This window comes from Leuresthes tenuis, unplaced genomic scaffold (genome assembly GCF_036924035.1).
Source record: "Leuresthes tenuis unplaced genomic scaffold, fLeuTen1.0.hap1 SCAF_14, whole genome shotgun sequence".
Taxonomy (NCBI): Eukaryota; Metazoa; Chordata; class Actinopteri; order Atheriniformes; family Atherinopsidae; genus Leuresthes; species Leuresthes tenuis.
This window is the reverse complement of record NW_027325368.1, coordinates 1393632-1418230: the sequence shown is the minus strand read 5'-3', so window position 1 is coordinate 1418230 and position 24599 is coordinate 1393632. Positions and strand designations below refer to the sequence as shown.

At 48.9% G+C, this 24599-nt stretch overlaps 1 protein-coding gene across 1 annotated transcript in view; it reads left to right on the top strand.

Annotated features, from left to right (window-relative positions):
• Positions 1 to 24599, top strand: part of lamc1 (laminin, gamma 1) — a 66510-nt gene that overhangs the window by 10554 nt on the left and 31357 nt on the right. Inside the window, exon 2 of the mRNA XM_072363343.1 lies at positions 21115 to 21419. Within this exon, the coding sequence (XP_072219444.1) occupies positions 21115 to 21419 (305 nt within the window). The remainder of the gene's footprint in view (positions 1 to 21114; positions 21420 to 24599) is intronic.

Sequence of the window (24599 nt, the reverse complement as noted above, 5' to 3'; positions counted from 1 at the left end):
AGATATTTCAGGGCTCGTCGGTTCCGGGGGGGTTTCCCTTTAACTTCCACTGGTGACTGAGTTCTGATCCACGAACTGAAAAACCAAGGCGCTGACGCAGAGGAAAGTGACGTTCTAACAGCCTCAGAATCGGCTTCGGCCCAGATCTGAAGGTTCTGTTCCTGTCAGGAGCTCCTCGGACCTGCAGGTCGTCCACGTTCAGCGCCTGACCCTCGCTACGCTGGCGGCGTTTCAGGTTAAAGTCACGCCTGATGGTGGAAGAGCTCGCCGACAGCGTTCTGTTGGGCTTCCAGCGGTTCTGTTGGGCTTCCAGGGGTTCTGTTGGGCTTCCAGGGGTTCTGTTGGGCTTCCAGCGGTTCTGTTGGGCTTCCAGGGGTTCTGTTGGGCTTCCAGGGGTTCTGTTGGGCTTTCAGGGGTTCTGTTGGGCTTCCAGCGTTCTGTTGGGCTTCCAGGGGTTCTGTTGGGCTTCCAGCGTTCTGTTGGGCTTCCAGCGTTCTGTTGGGCTTCCAGCGGTTCTGTTGGGCTTCCAGGGGTTCTGTTGGGCTGTCGTCGCTCGGCTTGGATGGAAGCGGCCTTGGATGGGCGCTTTGACTCCAGGCCCTCAGCGGGAGTCTGGATCAGAACATCCACCTCAGACTTCACTTGGAGCTCTTCCTGGTTGTGATGGAGCTTTGGAGCCTTTCTGTTTCAGGCTCTCTGTCTGGATGGAGGTCCGTGTGGTGGAACCATCTTCCCGATCAGAACATCCACCTCAGACGCTTCCCGCCTGGCTGTGATGGAGCTTTGGTATTATTTCAGTCCCGTTTCAGGCTCTCCAGGAGAGAAGAACGTGTTCTTCTGTCAGATCTAAACCTGTTCAGGGTCCTATAAGATGTTAATGAAAGCAGCTGAAGAAGCTTCAGTTACAGGAAGCGTGAACACCAGGGCTGAGAAACGCCGTTTCCACGCCATCATGTGACCCGTGACGGTCTTTAATCTGCAGCTGTGGGGCTTCTAAAGGCTTCAGGGCCGTTCAGTGGAGCCTGTGAGGAGCACGGGGGGTTCAGGGCCCCTCGGTTACCTCAGCTGCCCCGGGTCCAGCTGACTCGGCTGTTCTGTTCTCCGGCGCCGCTGCTGACTCACTGATGGCGGGCGGCAGCGCGGTCTGAGCTGTTCGACTCGGCTGGGCTGAGGCCTTTCCTGCAGCTGCAGAACCTCAGGCCCGGACTCTGGCTGTTTCTCACTTTGACTTCATGTGAGACGAAGGAAAAGCAGCACCTGGGATGCTGAGGCCTGGGGGGGCGGCGTCTCCTCGTGTGGGATTAGTGCTGATCGTACAGATGTTTCAGCTCAGGCTCAGCAGCTGGAGATGCTTCAGCATCAGGACCCAAAGACGTCTTTATTTTAGCTTCAGGACTGAGCTCCTGACACCACGCAGGCCTCTGAGAACAGATGTGACCACGCTTTGTCCAAAGTTTACAGGACATCGAAGGAAAGGTGGAACATCTGGAACATCTGGCTTCATTCAGGTGAACACATGATCAGTCAGCTGATCAGCTCTGATCTGGGACCAGCTTCACAAACAGCTGAAAACTTCCGGTGAAAGGAAACATCTGATCGGACAGTTTCCATCTCAGCATGAGAGTTTGGTCTCTGGGAAGCTTTCAAACCTGCAGTTTTCTGCCCTCTGACCCCCCAGGTGGAAAGAGTTCCTACAGGAAGGAGAGAAACTGCAGCTCAGCTGTTTTCAGCTCCTCAGTTCAGCTGATCCAGGACCAGCTGCTTCACACCCGGAGAAATGCAGCAAGAAAACCTGACCGGCTTCAGGTTTCTGTGTGAAAGAGGCAGGCAGAGCCTCACCGGGGGAGGGGGGGCAGAGCCTCACCGGGGGAGGGGGGCAGAGCCTCACCGGGGGAGGGGCCAGAGCCTCACCGGGGGAGGGGGGGCAGAGCCTCACCGGGGGAGGGGGGGCAGAGACAGAAGACTGGGAGGTTTGTGATGTTTGGCGAGGAGGCGGCGGCCTCCTGCCTCTGATCTCCTGATAGGACCCGTACTCCCTTTGATGGGGGGGGGGGGGGGGGGGGGACTCACTCCGGGTCAGAAGAAGAGTCTGAATTCCTGAAATGACTCACGCTGAAGCCGAGGAGGTGGAAGTCTGATTTGAAAGTGATCTGAGGTGAGGGGGAGGCGGGGCCTCTGGGGGAGGCGGGGCCTCGGGGAGAGGCGGGGCCTCGGGGGAGGCGGGGCCTCGGGGAGAGGCGGGGCCTCGGGGGGAGGCGGGGCCTCGGGGAGAGGCGGGGCCTCGGGGGAGGCGGGGCCTCGGGGGAGGCGGGGCCTCGGGGGAGGCGGGGCCTCGGTGCTGCTGGAGTCCCGGCTGCTGAGCTGCGACCCGTTAAAGATAAAAACCTGCATCACAGCTTTGAGTCACTGCTTTCAGACCCGAGCAGAAGAAAGTGAAAAACAGTCCCACACGTTTAAACTCTGCTGTGTGGCGTCACCACAGGGGGCGCCGTAGGCTGCGGGGGGGGCTGTAAGTCAGTAGAAGAAGTAGTAACAGGAAGCGAACCAGGAGGAGCTGCTGCTCCACTCTACCTCAGGAATGACTTTAATCTCTGGGAATATCTTTAGTTTCTTCTTAAAAACTGTTTCCAACATGAATAAAAAACTGCAATGAAACCCGGTTAGAGTGAGAAAAAAGGAACTTTTCCTGCTTTGAGGGGTCCAGAAGCTGCAGGAACCAGGAGCCAAACGCTGTTCCAGGTACATATTTAAGCCCTGGAACAGTCCTGGTGGGAGATGCTGCTTCAGAGGTCAACTGGAAGCTTCAGGGGTCAACTGGAAGCTTCAGGGGTCAACTGGAAGCTTCAGAGGTCAACTGGAAGCTTCAGGGGTCAACTGGAAGCTTCAGGGGTCAACTGGAAGCTTCAGGGGTCAACTGGAAGCTTCAGGGCGGAGCTTCAGGGGTCAACTGGAAGCTTCAGAGGTCAACTGGAAGCTTCAGGGCGGAGCTTCAGGGCGGAGCTTCAGGGCTGAACATGGAGGACTGGAGTGTTGCAGCTCAGCATCGACAGAACAGAGACATCCGAGGACTCTGTGTGGGAATAAGTCAGATTTAAGGGCTGTAGGACACATGAGCTCCAGCCTGAATTTAACTTCCACAGCTGAAAGCAGCCCAGGTTTCCCAGGTTTCCCAGGTTTTCCCAGGTTTCCCAGGTTTTCCAGGTTTTCCCAGGTTTTCCCAGGTTTCCCAGGTTTTCCCAGGTTTCCCAGGTTTTCCCAGGTTTCCCAGGTTTTTCCAGGTTTCCCAGGTTTTCTGGTGTATTTAAGATATTTATTCTGAGGATGTTTTCTTTACAGAGAGGTTGGATCATTAAAAACCCTCTTTGGCAGGTGTGAATCATGTGTTTGATGCGGGTTCGTGTGGAAATTTCCAAACATGCAAACCAGCAGGTCTTTATTTACCTGCCGTCACCCCCCCCCCCCCCCCCCCCCCCCCCCCCCCCCCCAGCAAACAGCACCCTTTCTTCTACGCTGAGGCTCCTCCTCATGTTTGAGCCGCCGCTCTGTTTGTTCACCCATCACGCCTCACTTTGAAGTACAAACTCCACATTCTTGTTGCTGTGTGCTAATTAAAAGGCCTGTGGTGCGTTCAGGGTCACCTCCGGACCTCGGTGACACAAGTCCCGTCCTGCATGTTCGGTTTCTCGCTCACTTCTGTGGGTTTTGTGTTTTCTTTTGAACATTTCCTGATAGTTTCTCCTATAATTCCAGGGTTTGTTGGTGAAGCATTTAGGAGCAAACTGTTGATCAGAACCACAGAATTTAGGTGATCCGAGTCCTTCGGTCCCAACCTTTCCGTATTCGAGGTTGTCCAAAGATGGATGACATCAGAGCGATGACCTGATCCGACCCAGTTCAGCCCGGCTCCTTCTATTTCAGGGTCCGAGGTGCAGGGCTCACCTGGCCCTTTGGCCGGGGCTCTGGGGGCCATTTTGGACCCCTCCAACAGAGAATCATTCAGGGTCCGAGGTGCAGGGCTCACCTGGCCCTTTGGCCGGGGCTCTGGGGGCCATTTTGGACCCCTCCAACAGAGAATCATTCAGGGTCCGAGGTGCAGGGCTCACCTGGCCCTGTGGCCGGGGCTCTGGGGGCCATTTTGGACCCCTCCAACAGAGAATCATTCAGGGTCCGAGGTGCAGGGCTCTGGGGGCCATTTTGGACCCCTCCAACAGAGAATCATTCAGGGTCCGAGGTGCAGGGCTCACCTGGCCCTTTGGCCGGGGCTCTGGGGGCCATTTTGGACCCCTCCAACAGAGAATCATTCAGGGTCCGAGGTGCAGGGCTCACCTGGCCCTTTGGCCGGGGCTCTGGGGGCCATTTTGGACCCCTCCATCAGAGAATCATTCAGGGTCCGAGGTGCAGGGCTCACCTGGCCCTTTGGCCGGGGCTCTGGGGGCCATTTTGGACCCCTCCAACAGAGAATCATTCAGGGTCCGAGGTGCAGGGCTCACCTGGCCCTTTGGCCGGGGCTCTGGGGGCCATTTTGGACCCCTCCATCAGAGAATCATTCAGGGTCCGAGGTGCAGGGCTCTGGGGGCCATTTTGGACCCCTCCATCAGAGAATGATTCAGGCAACGTGTGGAAACACAACTGGGAGCAGCGCTCTGTGATCATTTCTGGGGAAGCTGGGCTGCTCTATCTGGACGTGTGATCAGTTCAAAGCGCTCGGCTCGGAGTCGTGTCCGAGCTCGTCAGCTTCCAGCTGTGTCATTAAACATCTGGATCAAACCCTCATCGTGAGACGATAAAGTGGCAGGAAGTCCTAATTACAGCTCCGGCCTCTGATGCTTTCCACCGGAGACGAGCAGATGAGACTTTACTGCGGGTTTAACGGCTGCTTCGTGAGCTGCATCTGGAAACTTTAACACTTCAGCTGCTGGCATCCGTCTGAAACAGGATTTGAATCTGTCCTGCTGAGGGAAAGCACCCCCCCCCCCTGCTGTGCCATCAGCTGCAGAGCTGCTCCTGAACCTTTTTCAGGCGCTGCTTCTGCTTCCTTTGAGAGGACAAACTGAGAGTTACTGGCACTAACAGAAGTTTAAACACTGTTTAACACAGAATTCTCTTCATGTTTCACACGTTTAATCTTCTAAAACTGTAAAAAGAAGAAGTGTCAGGCCTAAAAAACTATCTCCAGCAGATGAACAGGATCTGAAAGTGATGTCCTTAAGAAAGAGGAAAAAATCCAGCTGTGACCTGACAGGACCTGAGAGATGCATCTGGACCTTCAGCTGATCCATCTACTGTTGGCCCAAGCCTCATCAGAAATGGTCTCCATGGAAGGGTGGCTGTCAAGAAGCCGTTCTTAAGGAAGGGAAACAGGGAGAAAAGGCTGAGCTGTGCCAAATGACACAAGAAGTGGACTGAAAATCAGTGGCAACAGGTCTTATGGAGGGATGAATCCTCCCCAGAGCCCGGACCTCAACATTATTCCTGCAAAAGTTCTTAGAAATGCTCTCTTTTCTCATCAAAGTTTCCCTTTAAAGTTTGATTAAAAAGAATATCTGAGGGACATTAAGCTGCTCAAACACAGGAATAATAACTGCTGGTTTTATTTGTGTGGAAGCAAACAGCAGAATGTCCCTTTGACTTGTTTAAGATGGTAATTGTGCTGCTCCTCCATCAGATAAGCTGTGAACGAACAGCTCATGTTGGCTCAGACTAAACAGGCTGAGCTCAGATACAATCTGTGGATTCAACGAGGAGATGAGCCGCGAGGAAGCAGCTTAACCAGATGTCTGTTTGGGTTTCCTGTAAACCCAAAGCAACTCTTCCTAATGCTGCTTTAGGGGGGCGCAGAGCTCCTTTTAGCCCCTTTAGCCCCCAGGTTTACCGATGATGCAGCATTTTAAGAGACTGTTAGTCCAGATGAGCAGAGAAAAACTATCCTCAGATTCTGGAGGTGGATCCAACCAGAGCTGCGACCCACTGTCACTTTATCAGGTTAAATATCTTCTTTTTTAACCAAAAATCGACTAATTAGATATGATGGCCCATGATTACTGAAAATATGCTGATATCAGCATAAAAAATAAAAAATAAAACTGACAATTCCTTCTGTGATGTCATGTTTGTGTTTGGATGTTAGAGGAGGCCTGACATCCAGCGTGGTCTGAGTGTACCTGGGGGGGTGTATCTGGGAGGGTGTACCTGAGGGGGTGTACCTGGGGGGGTGTACCTGGGAGGGTGTACCTGAGGGGGTGTACCTGGGAGGGTGTACCTGAGGGGGTGTATCCTGGGGGGGTGTACCTGAGGGGGTGTACCTGAGGGGGTGTATCCTGGGGGGGTGTACCTGAGGGGGTGTACCTGGGAGGGTGTATCCTGGAGGGGTGTACCTGAGGGGGTGTACCTGAGGGGGTGTACCTGGTGGGGTGTACCTGGGAGGGTGTATCTGAGGGGGTGTATCCTGGAGGGTGTACCTGAGGGGGTGTACCTGAGGGGGTGTACCTGGTGGGGTGTATCTGGGAGGGTGTATCTGAGGGGGTGTACCTGGGAGGGTGTACCTGAGGGGGTGTACCTGGGAGGGTGTATCTGGTGGGGGTGTACCTGAGGGGGTGTACCTGAGGGGGTGTACCTGGGAGGGTGTACCTGGGGGGGTGTACCTGGTCTCTGGTCTCACCCCCATCCCTCTCTTTCAAGTTGTTTTTATGTGTTTTTATGTGTGAATCGAGTAAATGTTTGCTGATGTTTGGAGTTATGTTGGACAGTGAGCTGATGTTTGCTCTTCTTGATGTTGCTGAGGTTTTTTTCCCGGCTCCACATCATTCTCCTTAAGGAGCAGAGTCTGGACGCAGTGCACGTACCCACAGAAATGGCTCAGTTATAGACGCAGGATGGCGAGTGGAATTAAAGACCTCATAAACCCTGTTAGCTCTGCATCAGGCTCAGTCCCACTGGGACGGCGAGAATCACAGACTGGGTTTGACTGGCTCCATGAACCCGGGTTAGTTTGAGAGTTTGAGACGTGAACAGATGACTGACAGAAAAGGCTCGGTTCTGGAAGGTCCTCCTGGATAAAGAGTGATGGGCTGTTTCTGAGGGGAAATAAATGTTCTGAAGACTTTATGATCGGATCGGTCTGCAGAACTCAGGTGATCCTGAGCTGCGGGAGTTTAATCCTCCAGGTTCAGATCACTCTTTAGAAGTGGAGCTCTGAACAAGCAGCTGATTAATGGGTTGTTATGGACTGCATTGGACTCTGAGTTCTGCTTCTGTTGGGAAAAAGCAGCCTCTCTGAGATGACCTCTGACCTGACTGGAAACTGACTTAACAAAGTATTTCCTCCTTGGTGGGAGGAAACGTCACCGTGGGAATTGAGTTGGACGGGAAAGAAGCAGCTCCTGACCTGAATGGAAACTGAACTGAAGTGTGTTAGCAGCATGGGGGGGGGGGGCTTCAGGGGGGTTGGTGGTGCTGGTTCTCCTCAGACTCTGTGATTTGCTTTTCCCAGGAAGTGACTGAGTGCCTCAGGGAGTGCTGAGGGGGGGGGGTCATTACAGACAGCGTGGAGTCTGAACCAGCAGAGATGCATTACAGGGACAAGCACATGCTTGCAGGGTAATTTTAGCTCTGCTGCCTGGAGGAGGAAGAGACGGCGTAAAAAGTCACGGCTTCTAAAAGCAGGTCGGGGGGGGGGGGGCTGTGGACAGATTCATGGCATCAGATCGTGGTTCATCTTCAGCACACAGTTGATGCTGCTGCTGAAAACGTGTTGTTCTGCAGAACCTCAGGAGCCGCTTTATGGCCACGCCCCCGCCAGTGATGTCACGGCTTTGTGTGACATCACACAAAGTTTTTGTGGCAGAAGTAAAACATTCGGGAAACTTTCCCATTTATTTCAGAAGCACTTTCGTCTCTTTAATCCGAGTTAACTGGACCTTTGAGGTCAGTTGGTGCCGTTTCCCACCTCAGCTCGACGGTTTAAAACAAGCTAACCGCGTTCCCATTGGCTGATATATCTCCAGATGTGTGAAGAAGTAACTTCCTCTTCCAGTTCATCAGAACACGAGACACGTTCTTCGGTTTGTTCCATAAATAATGAGACGTGTGTTCCTCTGAGGTGAAACCTCACGATTTACGGAGGCTCGACCGTCTTCTTTAACCGTTCTTAAACGCCAGCTGTTGGGCGTGTTGTGATGACCCCGATGACCCGCAGTCCTCGGCTCAGAGAAACAAAGCTGACAAAGTTTGGGTGAAAGAGCTGATCCCGTCTCACCTCTGCTGCAGCAGGCTTTGAGGTTTTTTAATAATCCTCGTGCTGTCTCAGATGAGCAGATAGTGGCTGAGCGTCCTCGGGCGCTCTGGAGATGTTTACGTCTCGCAGATCTGAGACGCCGGCGAGACGCCTCACTGATGTGGGTTTTTATTTGTTGAGGAGCTAAAGCAGATGTTTTCTTTCCTCTGCTGCTTGTTCCTTTCTTTCTGTCTGCGGGGAACACGATGTTCCTGATTGCTGCCATTTATTCCCAGAGTCTTCCTCGCGCTGCGTTCAGGTGCTGCAGCTGCGTCCTCCGACAGCAGCAGACATGAGTCAGCCTCTGTGTTTACGACTCCAGGGAGGGAAAGTCCAGTCAATAAAAGAAACGGGAACATGTTCAGAGTGAAGGCTGACGCACAACCATCGTGTGACACAAACCTGGTGAAGACACTGACCTTTCTCCGGTTTAATCTGCAGAATCCCTGGATATTTCCATGAAGAAGAGTGTTGTTCGTTTCTGCGTCTTGTACACTTTTCCGGTGAAAACGGAAGCTCCAGAGGGAACATTTTAAAAGCTTCCCGGCTCCTGAGGCAAGACCCCCCCCTTACCCTACCTGCCTACCTGTAGCTCGCTTTGGGTAAAAGCGTCAAATGTAAAAAAAATCAATTTCAAAATGTACATCAGGTGCTCCCAGCGTAGCCCCAGCTTAGCTTTCAGCGTAGCTTCCAGCGCAGCTTTTAGCGTAGCTTCAGTGCAACTTTAGCGTAGCTTCCTGTGTAGCTTTCAGCGTAGCTCCAACGTAGCTCCCAGCGTAGCCACAGCTTAGCTTTCAGCCCAGCTTCCAGCGCAACTTTAGCGTAGCTTCCAGCACAACTTTAGCGTAGCTTCCTGTGTAGCTTTCAGCGTAGCTCCAACGTAGCTCCCAGCGTAGCCACAGCTTAGCTCTCAGCCCAGCTTCCAGCGCAGCTTTAGCGTAGCTTCCTGTGTAGCTTTCAGCGTAGCTCCAACGTAGCTCCCAGCGTAGCCACAGCTTAGCTTTCAGCCCAGCTTCAGCTTAGCTTCAGCGCAGCTTTAGCGTAGCTTCCTGTGTAGCTTTCAGCGTAGCCCCAGCTTAGCTTTCAGCCCAGCTTTAGCGCAGCTTCAGCTTAGCAGCTTTAGCGTACCTTCCTGTGTAGCTTCCAGCCCAGCTTTAGCGTAGCTTCAGCTTTGCTTTCAGCGTAGCTTCAGCTTTGCTCCCAGCGTAGCCCCAGCTTAGCTTTCAGCCCAGCTTCCAGCACAGCTTTAGCGTAGCCACAGCTTAGCTTCCAGCTCCTGCTTACTGCCACCTGTCGGGCGGTGTGTTCGGAATCTGTTTAAGAGTAAAACAGATGAACTGAAACTTTGTCGTCAGGTTTTTGCTGCATATTCCTGCTTTGAAGTCATTTTCTCTTTAGTGACAGCGAGAGTTCAGGATGAAGACTGCAGGTTATTTCATTAGGTTTATTAAATATTGAGCCCTGAGAGCCCATTTATACCATTTATTTCAGTCAGAAGTTCCATTTTGGTTCTGATGTAAAATGGTGTAAAATCTTCAGTTGGAGCTGAAATTTGAAGGTTGATTTCACGTGTGAAGAGTCTCGGCTGCTTCAGCCCCCACACAGAGATCTGCTCTGAGGTTTGTGGAATAGTTTAGATTTCTGTACCAAGACACCCAGAGTTCTGTTCCGGGGGGGTCCGTAGCACACAGCTGCCCAAGGCCCCTCAGAGGATCAGAGCGGCCCTGTCTCAGAGTCCAGGTAAAGTTTTGTTCCTGAAGTTTCAGATTCCTGCCGTCAGTCTGCAGCTGTGGGGGGGGGGGGGGCTCCTTTGTCTTTGACAGTGGGGGCTGCTGCCGTTTGTTCCTGACGCCCTGCTGTAGTGACACCTCCTCAGGGCGGGGCGGACGCTTCTTTGGTGGTCTGCCGTTAAATCTTCTCTAAACACTCAGATGTTTGGAGATGGCAGTGGGGGAGGGGGGAGTCAGGGAGGGGGGGGTCGGGGGGTTAGGGAGGGGGGGTTGTCCCCTGATTAGATCACAGCTCCTCCTGAGCCGGATCTGGTGGGAATCTGCTGCAGGTTGCTTCAGGCTTTAACGTCAGACTCAGGAGCTCCGAGATAAACTAATGAGCTGAAGTTCTGGATGGTTCTGCTCAGACCTGTTCAGGGTGACCCCCGCCTTTCGCCCGATGACTGCTGGGATAGGCTCCAGCCCCCCCGCTACCCGACCGATTGACCGTATAGAAAATGGATGGATGGATGGATTCTGCTCAGTAACGACGTCGCAGCCGATCAATAATCCCATCGGTTCCATCGGTGGGGGGTCTGATGGGAGTCTGATGGGAGTCTGGTGGGGGTCTGATGGGAGTCTGGTGGGGGTCTGATGGGAGTCTGGTGGGGGTCTGATGGGGGTCTGATGGGGGTCTGATGGAGGGTCTGAGTCTGGTGGGGGGTCTGATGGGGGTCTGGTGGGGGGTCTGATGGGGGTCTGAGTCTGGTGGGGGTTTGATGACATCACTGTTGTCTGTAAACAGGCTGTTTGATGAAGCAGCAGGTCTGAACAGAGCGAAACTCCTCAGACTCGTTATCACACACAGGTTGGCCTCCAGGCTGCAACTTTAATCCTCTCTCGTCCAATCAGAGCGCTCGCTGCGCTGTTTATCAAACAGAAGAAGAGATGAAGGTGATATCTGTGGAATGAGACACAGAAGAAGACAAAATCTAAATGTTTCTTTGTACAGTCATTTATCTTTACAAATCTCCACTCGCATCAACACCACCAAAACTATATCTATATATATCTATATATATCTATATATATATATATATATAGATATATATCTATATATATCTGTGTATCTATATCCGTATGCGTCAGCTGTTGATCTTCCATCGCGGGTCCTCAGTTTGAATTTGGCAGCCGGATCCATTCAGTTTAGAACTGGTTCTGTTGGTTCCCGTGTGGAAAACAACACGCCTCTGTGGTTCTGTTGGTTCCCGTGTGGAAAACAACACGCCTCTGTGGTTCTGTTCCTTCCCGTGTGGAAAACAACACGCCTCTGTGGTTCTGTTGGTTCCCGTGTGGAAAACAACACGCCTCTGTGGTTCTGTTGGTTCCCGTGTGGAAAACAACACGCCTCTGTGGTTCTGTTGGTTCCCGTGTGGAAAACAACACGCCTCTGTGGTTCTGTTCCTTCCCGTGTGGAAAACAACACGCCTCTGTGGTTCTGTTGGTTCCCGTGTGGAAAACAACACGCCTCTGTGGTTCTGTTCGTTCCCGTGTGCAGCAGCAGGTTAATGTGTAACCGCTTCATTTATGAACTTCCACATTCCTGCTGCTCGGCGCAGATCTGAGGTCAGATCGCTGAACTCCGTGCTGCATTCCAGCAGCCTGGAGGCTCAGAGCAGAACCGGGTCAGAACAGAACCGGGTCAGAACAGAACCGGGTCAGAACAGAACCGGGTCAGAGTTTCTGCTGGTGAACTCGGATGTTCGGGTTAAAACGTTTCATCTGTTTGACGAACAGATAAAAACAGTTTTTATGGAACAGAAAGCGGTAAAAGTGGAGCCAGCTGCTGTCCTGTTTATTTTATTTATGGAAAGGACTGGATTTATTTATTTTATTTATTTATGGTTTTATTTATTATTTATTTTATTTATTATTTATTTTATTTATTATTTATTTTATTTATTTTATTTATTTTATTTATTTTATTTATTTTATTTATTTTATTTATTTTTTATTTTATTTGGTTGTTTATTTATTTCTTTTCTTTTCTTTTATTATTTATCTATTATTTAATTTTATTTAATTTTATTTGAATCAAAGCGTGTCAGACATTTCTGGAGATTAAACACAAGTTATTTGGGTGAATTGAAACTGCAGCCGTAAGTCTATATGATGATAAATGCAACTAAGATGAATGAATAATTCTTTGTTTCCTCGTTGTTTAAAGAAGTGAAAAAGTAAATAAAAAGAAACTAAAGCAGAAAAGTAGTTCTTTCACATTCTGTAAGATTATTTTTGCATGAATTATTAGCTTTTATCGTCATATAAAGTTATGAGTTCAGCCCTTTTTGCATTTTTGTATTTATTTGGTCAGCTGCTGGTTTAAATTGGTTTCTGATGGTTTAAATTGGTTTCTGATGGTTTAAATTGGTTTCTGATGGTTTAAATTGGTTTCTGCTGGTTTAAAGTGGTTTCTGCTGGTTTAAATTGGTTTCTGCTGGTTTAAAGTGGTTTCTGCTGGTTTAAATTGGTCAGCTGCTGGTTTAAATTGGTTTCTGATGGTTTAAATTGGTTTCTGATGGTTTAAATTGGTCAGCTGCTGGTTTAAATTGGTTTCTGCTGGTTTAAATTGGTTTTTGCTGGTTTAAATTGGTTTCTGCTGGTTTAAAGTGGTTTCTGCTGGTTTAAATTGGTTTCTGCTGGTTTAAATTGGTTTCTGCTGGTTTAAAGTGGTTTCTGCTGGTTTAAATTGGTTTCTGATGGTTTAAATTGGTCAGCTGCTGGTTTAAATTGGTTTCTGCTGGTTTAAATATGAATGCTTGTTGTATCAGGACGCCTCAGTTTGCTTTACTCGGATCATTTCATGCTGAAATAATGTAACTTAATAAGTAAATATATCATGATTTTATGTAACTGTGAGGAAATATATCTGAACATTATCAGCTAATAGTAGAAACTGTGTCTGCATCAGCCAACTGAAGCCTTTTTCGGTCAAAAGCACAAAACTCCCTTTAAAAACCAGTGGATTTTAAACTTTATTCGTCATATTTAACACGACAGAAGTCAACGAACACGTCTGGCAGCTCGACCTCGACTCTGAGCGTCTGCTGAGCAGTTCTGCCTGAAAATGGATCCAGAGGGTCTTCACAGCTGTTTCACAAACGAATGCATGAATGCACGTGCACGTGAGCTGGGAGTAATGGGATTACTCGTGCACGTAAACGCAGAGCGTGCGCACCTGCAGGCCGAGGCTCAGCGGCCCACATGTTCAAAAGTCAAAGCGGCCATTGTTCGTTCCCCCGGAGAAGAATGCAGTGAGGTCATGGGAGGAAATTTAATTGGAGAGCTGAGCCCCCCCCTCCCCCAGCCTCCAGCCCCCCAGCCTCCAGCCCCCCAACCCCCCAACCCCCCCCCCAGCCTCCAGCCTCCAGCCCCCGACCCCCCCCAACCCGAGGCTCTGCTTGGAGCTTTCACTGCAATCCTCCTGAAAGAGACAGAAAGTCATGTTCTGGATCCATTTCCGCTGTGACGGTCTGAATGTGTCTCAGAGCTCATTATCTCCCCTCAGATCCGTCCCCCCCCCTCAGATCCGTCCCCCCCCCCCCTCAGATCCGTCCCCCCCCCCCCTCAGAACCGTCCCCCCCCTCAGATCCGTCCTCCCCCTCAGAACCGTCCCCCCCCCCCCCCCTCAGAACCGCCCCCCCCCCCTCAGAACCGCCCCCCCCCTCAGAGGAAGAACATCTGCTCAGATCTAAGCGATGCTCCTCAGCTGCTTCAGAGTCCGTCGCAGAAACATTTCAGGATGAAGATCCTCCGTCCTGCTGCTGTTCTGCTCGACTTCGTCTCCTCTGGGCGCCACAAAACTTCACTGAAGCTGTCAGAAAAAGACAAAGTTTATCAGTTTACTGACAAATGAAACAGTTTAACGGATAAATGAAACAGTTTAACGGATAAATGAAACAGTTTAACGGATAAATGAAACAGTTTAACGGATAAATTAAACATTTTAACTGATAAATGAAACAGTTTAACGGATAAATTAAACATTTTAACTGATAAATGAAACAGTTTAACGGATAAATGAAACATTTTAACTGATAAATGAAACAGTTTAACGGATAAATTAAACATTTTAACTGATAAATGAAACAGTTTAACGGATAAATGAAACAGTTTAACGGATAAATTAAACATTTTAACGGATAAATTAAACATTTTAACTGATAAATGAAACAGTTTAACGGATAAATGAAACAGTTTAACGGATAAATGAAACTTTTGAACAGTTTAACTTATAAATGAAACATTTAAACATTTTTACTGATAAATGAAACATTTTTACTGTTAAATGAAACATTTAAACATTTTTTACTGATAAATTAAACAGTTTTACTGATAAATGAAACATTTAAACATTTTTACTGATAAATTAAACATTTTAACTTATAAATTAAACATTTAAACAGTTTTACTGATAAGTTAAAGGTGAGCCATCAGCTGAGGTAGAAACCAATATATTTATTTTATTTATACTCAACTTTTTCAATAAATGATAATATTTCTCTTTAAAAACACATTTTTCTCTGATAAAAGAACCAGAAACAAAAGTCCAATTTGAAGGATTTTAAACCGGATGCCAAGAAAACATTTTCTTTAGTCAATAAAGAGAAATTTAAAGCTTTTATCTGACGTTCTGATCAGTTCTCATGATGGAACTGATTGAATGAGTCGGTTTTAAACCCGTGGAGGCCTGGTTCTGGTGCAGTTTGGGTCGGTATCGCCCAGCCTCGGTCCTGCCTGGGGGAGCCACTCTGAGGGAAACCTCTTCCATATCAGGGCCGGAAATCCCCCGGGCCTCCTCTGTGGACTCTTTCTCCCTCGGTTCAGTGTCACTCTGCTCAGCGGAAACACATTCCAGCCGGTTCATTCCAGCCGGTTCATTCCAGCCGGTTCATTCCCAGCCGGTCCATTCCTGCCGTTCATTCAGCCGTTCATTCCAGCCGGTTCATTCCAGCCGGTTCATTCCAGCCGGTCCATTCCTGCCGGTCCATTCCTGCCGGTCCCATTCCTGCCGGTCCATTCCAGCCGGTCCATTCCAGCCGGTTCATTCCAGCCGGTTCATTCCAGTCGGTTCATTCCAGCCGGTTCATTCCAGCCGGTCCATTCCAGCCGGTCCATTCCACCCGGTCCATTCCAGCCGGTTCATTCCAGCCGGTCCATTCCAGCCGGTTCATTCCAGCCGGTTCATTCCATCCGTTCATTCAGCCGGATCCGTCATTCCAGCCGGTTCATTCCTGCCGTCCATTCCCCTCCATTCCGCCGGTCCATTCCTGCCGGTCCATTCCAGCCGGTTCATTCCAGCCGGTCCATTCCAGCCGGTCCATTCCAGCCGGTCCATTCCTGCCGGTTCATTCCTGCCGGTTCATTCCAGCCGGTTGTCACCCCCCCCCCAGTCCCTCCCTCACAGCCTCAGAAAGGAAGGCTCCTTCCTGTGCACGGCTGCAGGCTCTGTGCATGTGCAGACCTGAATCTGGGCCCCTGAGGAGGCTCCTGCAGGGTCAGAGCGCCACAACAGGCGGGTCAGCGCCGCTTAAAGCTCAACCAGCTAATTGACGATGTTGGCGTTTGGTTCGGGAGCGTCTTAAAGGCAGCTTAGACCTGGGGGGCTGTTCTTTAGTGCCTCTGGATTAAAGGCTGAGTTCACTGTTTTTAATCCACTCTTTATTAAAGGCTGCTTCCTGTTTGCAACCGAAAGGACGAACATCCGATTTTACACTTAAAAAGCTCCTGCTGTGAGCTCAGAGTGAGCCAAAGAGTAGCCTCATTTATTTCAGCTGGTTTCATGATTAAATTCAGCCGTTTTAGTGATTAAATTCAGCTGTTTTTGTGATTAAATTCAGCTGTTTTAGTGATTAAATTCAGCTGTTTTAGTGATTAAATTCAGCTGGTTTCATGATTAAATTCAGCCGTTTTCATGATTAAATTCAGCCATTTTCGTGATTAAATTCAGCCGTTTTAGTGATTAAATTCAGCCGTTTTAGTGATTAAATTCAGCTGTTTGTGTGATTAAATTCAGCCGTTTTCATGATTAAATTCAGCTGTTTTTGTGATTAAATTCAGCTGTTTTAGTGATTAAATTCAGCTGTTTTCATGATTAAATTCAGCTGTTTTTGTGATTAAATTCAGCTGTTTTCATCATTAAATTAAGCCTTTTTCATGATTAAATTCAGCTGTTTTCATGATTAAATTCAGCTGTTTTAGTGATTAAATTCAGCCGTTTTCATGATTAAATTCAGCTGTTTTGTGATTAAATTCAGCTGTTTTCATCATTAAATTAAGCCTTTTTCATGATTAAATTCAGCCGTTTTCGTGATTAAATTCAGCTGTTTTAGTGATTAAATTCAGCCGTTTTCATGATTAAATTCAGCTGTTTTTGTGATTAAATTCAGCTGTTTTCATCATTAAATTAAGCCTTTTTCATGATTAAATTCAGCTGTTTTCATGATTAAATTCAGCTGTTTGCTCACGGTTACTTTATAACATGGAAATGAATCCACAGAAGTCTTTAACAGATCACTGTTTGGTTGCTGCAGGTTCGATTTGTCTCCCCTGACGCAGCTTTGTTTTTCCTTTGAGCTGTCGCTGATCTCAGTTCAGCTGCTTTGAGCTGATCTCAGTTCAGCTGCTTTGAGCTGATCTCAGTTCAGCTGCTTTGAGCTGATCTCAGTTCAGCTGCTTTGAGCTGATCTCAGTTCAGCTGCTTTGAGCTGATCTCAGTTCAGCTGCTTTGAGCTGTCGCTGATCTCAGTTCAGCTGCTTTGAGCTGATCTCAGTTCAGCTGCTTTGAGCTGATCTCAGTTCAGCTGCTTTGAGCTGATCTCAGTTCAGCTGTTTTTGAACATTTTGAACCTGAAGCAGCTCAATGCTTTGATATTTAAATTCTCTGATTCTTTAATTGTTAGAACTCTTGGATATTTATCTCCATAATGTTTTGTTCTGTTTCAGTCTTCTGTTTTTTTATGATTGTGGAGACTTTTATGATTCTAACCTCCTTCTGGTTACGCACAGAAACCTTTTCTGAAACCCTGAAACGAACTGTTGGCTCATTGAAGGTTAATGTTTCCAGTAAAGCTTTTTTCTCCTAAACTGTTCAGAGCATCAAACAGATGAGCTGTTGGCTCCGACTGTGTGTGCGTGCAGGAACGTGCACAGAAACGTGCACAGGAACGTGCACAGGAACGTGCACAGGAACGTGCACAGGAACGTGCACAGGAACGTGCACAGAAACGTGCACAGGAACGTGCACAGGAACGTGCACAGAAACGTGCACAGGAACGTGCACAGGAACGTGCACAGCGTGGCCTTTGCACTGTGGAGTTCTTCTTCTGGTCAATATGCCGATTGTTCTGGAGGAGGAGGCAGAATTCCTGCAGGCTCGGCTCATCGGCTGAAGATCCGACTCTATCCGGTTTCTGATGCCGGATCACTTCCTGATGAACGGCTCGTCCAATCAGAGGCTGCAGCTGGCGTCCTCGCTGCTGTTTGCTCCGGGACGACAGCAGCTTTTGTCCCGTTAGGATGTGGGGGCGACAGAGTTTTCCTGTCAGCTGTTGTGTCTCCTCTTCATTAAACGCTGATCTGGGGTCAAAGATCCCAGATGGTCACCAAAATAAGTCTCCTCTCCATCCTTCAGCCGGCCGTTTCCTTCCTGCTCGCAGCTGACCTGATTTCTGTGATTTAATGAGCCAACAGAACCTTCTGGTGTCAGAAACCTGAACTGGATCTCAGGCTGGGAACAGAAAGCTTTGCCTTCTGGGTAATGTAGGATCTGAGCTAAAAGGCTGGATGTGCCCACCTCAGCTGGAACTGTTCTCTAAAGCTGCGTTTTAATCAAAAGGACCTGGAACAATCAGTCCTTTGGACTTTCTGAAGGAGTTGTTTCCACTGCAGAAACTTTCTCCTCTGGACCCTTTCTCATTTCCCTCTCAGCTGAAGCTCCAGAGGGATGCTTTGAGCTGCTTTGAGCTGCTTTTCCACACACTAAACACAGCTCTTGGGTAGGAATCCTTCAGGATGCTGCTTGCATTGTATTGCCAGGTTTCTGTGTCAGTCGGGTTTAATCCAGAATGTCTCATCTTTGCAGGAACTGTTGTTTCTGTTTGTAAAACACAGCAAAGTCTGAAAAGTGTTTCAGTTCGAAGGAACAAAGAAAAACATCCAGAACTCGTAGAAACGTGCTTCAAATTCTCAGTTAAAACAGCTGAAGCTGGTTCGACTGAGCGGTTCTGGGGGCCTCTGGTCCCTGGGACCTTTCAAAGGACCCAAAACTGTGTTTTCAGCCCAGTTTTAGTGGAATCTTTGAGGGTTTTCTGTTTCCTGCGTCTTCAGGTGGTAAACCTTTGAGCTTTTTTCAGAATAAAACGGTTTTTGCTCGGTGGACAGCAGCTGGCTGCAGACAGCGGCTCCAAACTGGTCAGACTGTGTCCACATAAAGTGCTGTTAGCTCTGCACGTCTGTCAGTGAGATGATCCGGTTCTGCTTTTAGATGAGCTGATAGTTTAAGGGTGCATTGTTGAGCCAAATGAAACAGGTTTTCAGCAGCTGTGTAAACCCTCAGAACTCAGCAGGAGTCTGAAACAACACGACGAGCCGCGCTGACAGAGTTTCCCTCAGAATCTGAGCTGAGAGTCTCCACCCAGCAGTTTAAGCCTCTCATCAGCCTTTATTCATAGAGCTGAGGTCCCCGACAGAGGTCCTCACAAGTCAGCAGCCACACACACACACACACATACACACACACACACACACACACACACACACACACACACACACACACACACACACACACAGGAAGCTGGTGTGTGTTCAGTTGCTTCATTGTTTCCTGTAATAAACCTCAGTCCTATCAGCTGCTTCACCTTTATTTGCAGTCGAACACAGAGGGGCCCTCAGGTGCCGGGGCCCCTGTCAGCACACAGCAGATTCTTTGGCTGAGCAAACAGCCCCCCCGCCCACACACACACTCCCTCACAGGCTGACCGGCGCTCACACGGGTTCGAACGTGTCGAGGCAGCGCTGCGATGACCTCATGTTGCTGTCAGAGCGAGGGCCAAAGCAACAACCGATACTCACTGATTTCAGTGACATGGATACGTTTTTATTCCACTTTTATGTGAATAAAACGCTGCTTTAGCATCCTAACGTACAGTAAAACTGGTAAAGCTAAACTCTGAGAAGGAAAAAGGGATTAAAGAAGAGCAACAGCTGGTTTAAATGGCTGAAAGCTGTAGAAAACAGCTGGTTTAAATGACTGAAACCTGTAGAAAACAGAGCTGGTTTAAATGGCTGAAAGCTGTAGAAAACAGAGCTGGTTTAAATGGCTGAAAGCTGTAGAAAACAGCTGGTTTAAATGGCTGAAAGCTGTAGAAAACAGCTGGTTTAAATGGCTGAAAGCTGTAGAAAACAGCTGGTTTAAATGGCTGAAACCTGTAGAAAACAGCTGGTTTAAATGGCTGAAAGCTGTAGAAAACAGCTGGTTTAAATGGCTGAAAGCTGTAGAAAACAGCTGGTTTAAATGGCTGAAAGCTGTAGAAAACAGCTGGTTTAAATGGCTGAAACCTGTAGAAAACAGAGCTGGTTTAAATGGCTGAAAGCTGTAGAAAACAGCTGGTTTAAATGGCTGAAACCTGTAGAAAACAGCTGGTTTAAATGGCTGAAAGCTGTAGAAAACAGCTGGTTTAAATGGCTGAAACCTGTAGAAAACAGAGCTGGTTTAAATGGCTGAAACCTGTAGAAAACAGAGCTGGTTTAAATGGCTGAAACCTGTAGAAAACAGCTGGTTTAAATGGCTGAAACCTGTAGAAAACAGCTGGTTTAAATGGCTGAAACCTGTAGAAAACAGCTGGTTTAAATGGCTGAAACCTGTAGAAAACAGCTGGTTTAAATGGCTGAAACCTGTAGAAAACAGAGCTGGTTTAAATGGCTGAAAGCTGTAGAAAACAGCTGGTTTAAATGGCTGAAACCTGTAGAAAACAGCTGGTTTAAATGGCTGAAACCTGTAGAAAACAGCTGGTTTAAATGGCTGAAACCTGTAGAAAACAGAGCTGGTTTAAATGGCTGAAACCTGTAGAAAACAGAGCTGGTTTAAATGGCTGAAACCTGTAGAAAACAGCTGGTTTAAATGGCTGAAACCTGTAGAAAACAGCTGGTTTAAATGGCTGAAACCTGTAGAAAACAGCTGGTTTAAATGGCTGAAACCTGTAGAAAACAGAGCTGGTTTAAATGGCTGAAAGCTGTAGAAAACAGAGCTGGTTTAAATGGCTGAAACCTGTAGAAAACAGCTGGTTTAAATGGCTGAAACCTGTAGAAAACAGAGCTGGTTTAAATGGCTGAAAGCTGTAGAAAACAGCTGGTTTAAATGGCTGAAACCTGTAGAAAACAGCTGGTTTAAATGGCTGAAACCTGTAGAAAACAGCTGGTTTAAATGGCTGAAACCTGTAGAAAACAGAGCTGGTTTAAATGGCTGAAACCTGTAGAAAACAGAGCTGGTTTAAATGGCTGAAACCTGTAGAAAACAGCTGGTTTAAATGGCTGAAACCTGTAGAAAACAGCTGGTTGATGTTGGAGCAGCTGAATCCAAAGTGTTTCAGGGCGATCGTTTGGTTTTAGTTTCCACGCCCTGCGCTCTGTTCTTGTATTTCTGTCCTTTTGATGGGAACAGCTGTGATTGGCTCGTGCAGGCATGTGGTCATCAGGCAGCGCTTCCTTTGCTTTGCACTGCTTTAGCAGAGTTTTAAACATCTCAGATGAACATTTATCTGCATCACACAGCCCACAGACTTCAGCATAAACTCATCTTTCAGCAGCAAAACACCCCAAAGACCCCCAGGAGGCTGCCTCACGCTCCCTTTGGCTCAGTCCCAGCTCCTCCCCTTGGCTCTAGGTGTCCCTTTTCTTTTGGAGGTCAAGCCATCCAAAAGGATCCTGATGCGCTTGATGAAGGGCGAGATGATCACTAGCACTTGATCTCCAAAAGAAAAGGGCGACTTAAACCCTGTAAGATGGCGTGTTGAGACCAGAGGTGGGAATCCGAAGCCACCTGAACTCGCCCTGACTGCGTCTCTCTTCCTGCAGGTAAGGCCTTCGACATCACCTACGTGAGGCTGAAGTTCCACACCAGCCGGCCGGAGAGCTTCGCCATCTATAAGCGCACCCGGGAAGGAGGCCCCTGGGTGCCGTACCAGTACTACAGCGGCTCCTGCGAGAAGACCTACCAGAAGCCGAACCGCGGCTTCATCCGCACCGGAGAGGATGAGCAGCGGGCGATCTGCACCGACGACTTCAGCGACATCTCGCCGCTCACCGGCGGGAACGTGGCTTTCTCCACGCTGGAGGGCCGACCCAGCGCCACCAACTTCGACAACAGCCCCGTCCTCCAGGTGAGCCCCAGTTCCAACTTTTAAAAAAATAAATGTTTTTAGATGTTTTTGACCTTTTTTCACTTCTAAGTAACGTTAAAAACAGAATGAGGCAGTGAGTCGGCAGGTAAGAGGAAGGTGATGTCAGGCCACTCAGGTGGGGCTGTACAGGTGGGGCCGTACAGGTGGAGCTGTACAGGTGGGGCCGTACAGGTGGAGCTGTACAGGTGGAGCTGTACAGGTGGAGCTGTACAGGTGGGGCCGTACAGGTGGAGCTGTACAGGTGGGGCTGTACAGGTGGAGCTGTACAGGTGGGGCTGTACAGGTGGGGCCGTGCAGGTGGGGCTGTACAGGTGGAGCTTTTTTCTGCTCAGTTTCCTTCAGTCGCTGCTAAGTCATGTGTTTTCTTGGTGTTTTCTTGGTGTATTCTTGGTGTTTTCTTGGTGTTTTCTTGGGTTTTCTTGGTGTTTTCTTGGTGTATTCTTGGTGTTTTCTTGGTGTTTTCTTGGTGTATTCTTGGTGTTTTCTTGGTGTTTTCTTGGTGTTTTCTTGGGTTTTCTTGGTGTTTTCTTGGTGTTTTCTTGGTGTATTCTTGGGTTTTCTTGGTGTATTCTTGGGTTTTCTTGGGTTTTCTTGGTGTTTTCTTGGGTTTTCTTGGGTTTTCTTGGTGTTTTCTTGGGTTTTCTTGGTGTTTTCTTGGGTTTTCTTGGCAGTTTGCCTCCAGCTTAGAGGCGGATTACTGCCACCTAGTGGAGTGGAGGGTTCATACAGCTGAAACAGTTTAATTTAAATTTAATATCAATCTAATTTTGAGATAGTTTTTTAGCCTTGGTTCTAGGTGTGAACAGATGTTACCGTGGAACAGCTGATCGATGCTTTGTTTTTACATAAAGGGGCTTTCCATCGGGAGGGCCGATAATCGCGATACGAGCAGAACAAAATACGGACATTGTGTTTATAAAATGGTGATTTGGTCTCAGCTGATTAGATGCAGGATGTGTTTTTACTCTGACTGACCTTCAGGTGTCGTGAACATCAGATCTGGGACATTAAGAGGATGTGGAGCGACGCGGCTCCCAGGTTCTGAAGTTAATTCTCATTACTGTCACCAGCAGAAAGGTCTGAGACTTTACCAGCTGATCCGGTTTCATCCGGTTTCACGGTGCCGAGACGCTTCGGGTTATTTCGGTTAAAAGGAATCGGTGAGTTTCCCGTCAGCAGCACAGCGGGTCCATTAATGACGGGTGGAGCTGAGTGATCACACAGAACTGAGCTTCCTGCTGACAGCTGCTCTGTGTGCTTCCACCGACTGAAGACTCCTCAGAGTCCGTCAGAACCAGTCAGAACCAGTCAGAACCAGTCAGAACCAGTCAGAACCAGTCAGAACCAGTCAGAACCAGTCCAGTCTGAATCCGACAGAAACATCAGAACTGACTGGGATGGTTTCACTGTGAATGGACGGAGTGGTTCTGAGGAGGCGGCTCTTGGACGACTGGCCGTCCTGATCATCGGGTTGCAAGTTTCCCACTGCAGCCCAACAGGCCGGCAGCTCCTCCTCTTCCTCCTCCTCCTCCTCCTCCTCCTCCTCCTCCTCCTCCTCCTGCTCCTCTTCTTCTTCTTCTTCCTTCCTTCCTCCTCCTCCTCCTCCTCCTCTTCTTCTTCTTCCTTCCTTCCTCCTGCTCCTCCTCCTCCTCCTCCTCCTCCTCCTCCTCCTCCTCCTCTTCTTCTTCCTTCCTTCCTCCTCCTCCTCCTCCTCCTCCTCCTCTTCTTCTTCTTCCTTCCTTCCTCCTGCTCCTCCTCCTCCTCCTCCTCCTCCTCCTGCTCCTCTTCTTCTTCTTCTTCTTCCTTCCTTCCTCCTCCTCCTCCTCCTGCTCCTCTTCTTCTTCTTCTTCTTCCTTCCTTCCTCCTGCTCCTCCTCCTCCTCCTCCTCTTCTTCTTCTTCTTCCTTCCTTCCTCCTGCTCCTCCTCCTCCTCCTCCTCCTCCTCCTCTTCTTCTTCTTCTTCTTCTTCCTTCCTTCCTTCCTCCTCCTCCTCCTCCTCTTCTTCTTCTTCCTTCCTTCCTCCTGCTGCTCCTCGTCCTCCTCTTCTTCTTCTTCTTCTTCCTTCCTTCCTCCTGCTCCTCCTCCTCCTCCTCCTCTTCTTCTTCTTCTTCCTTCCTTCCTCCTGCTCCTCCTCCTCCTCCTCCTCCTCCTCCTCTTCTTCTTCTTCTTCTTCCTTCCTTCCTCCTCCTCCTCTTCTTCTTCTTCCTTCCTTCCTCCTGCTCCTCCTCCTCCTCCTCTTCTTCTTCTTCCTTCCTTCCTCCTGCTCCTCCTCCTCCTCCTGCTCCTCCTCCTCTTCTTCTTCTTCTTCCTTCCTTCCTCCTGCTCCTCCTCCTCCTCCTCTTCTTCTTCCTTCCTTCCTCCCCCTCCTCTTCCTTCCTTCCTCCTCTTCCTCTTCCTCTTCCTCTTCCTCCTCCTGCTCCTCCCCCTCCTCCTGCTCCTGCTCCTCCTCCTCCTCCTGTTTCCACGTTCCCTCCCTCTGCAGCTGAGGTTGCTTCATATCTGTCGAGCAGCTTCTTTGTTGCACAATCTCCTGACATTTGGAGCTCGTTTGAAAATGAAGGAAAAGGAGGAACATTGTGTCCAGATCAATTTCCCACAAACCAAACAGAGCACAGGACGACAGACGGATCCGTCCTCTTGTTCCTGTATCCAAAATAAGTCCTTCCCTGTTGCTTCTGAACTGTTTCAGAAGCAGGTCAAAGGTCAAAGGTCATGAAGGGTTCAGCTGTGGGAGAAGATGCACAGAAACAAAGGGAACCACTGCAGATCCAACAGTGTTTCACTGTATTTTTACAGCATAAAGATGTCAGACCTCAGCTGAAGGTCAACACTGAACGCAGCCTTGTGGACGGTTTCCAGCTGATAAAACTGATAAAACTGTGTTGGTTAATTTGAAGAAGGACGATGATGCCGTGGTTTTCGTATCGAACTTTCTTCACCATCAAAGCAAATCTGAAGCGATGTTTTAAAAAGCCACCAAACCAGTCAGAGCCTGATGGTTTAAACCTGTGCGGCGCCACCAGAGGGGGCGGCATAGGCTGCTAGGGGTTGTCATTCAGTAGAAGAAGTAGTTGTCCTAACAGGAAGTGAACCTCCTCAGGAGCTCCTCTGGAATATCTGGGAACTGATCTCATATCTGGGCAGGCGTCGGTCAGCCTGA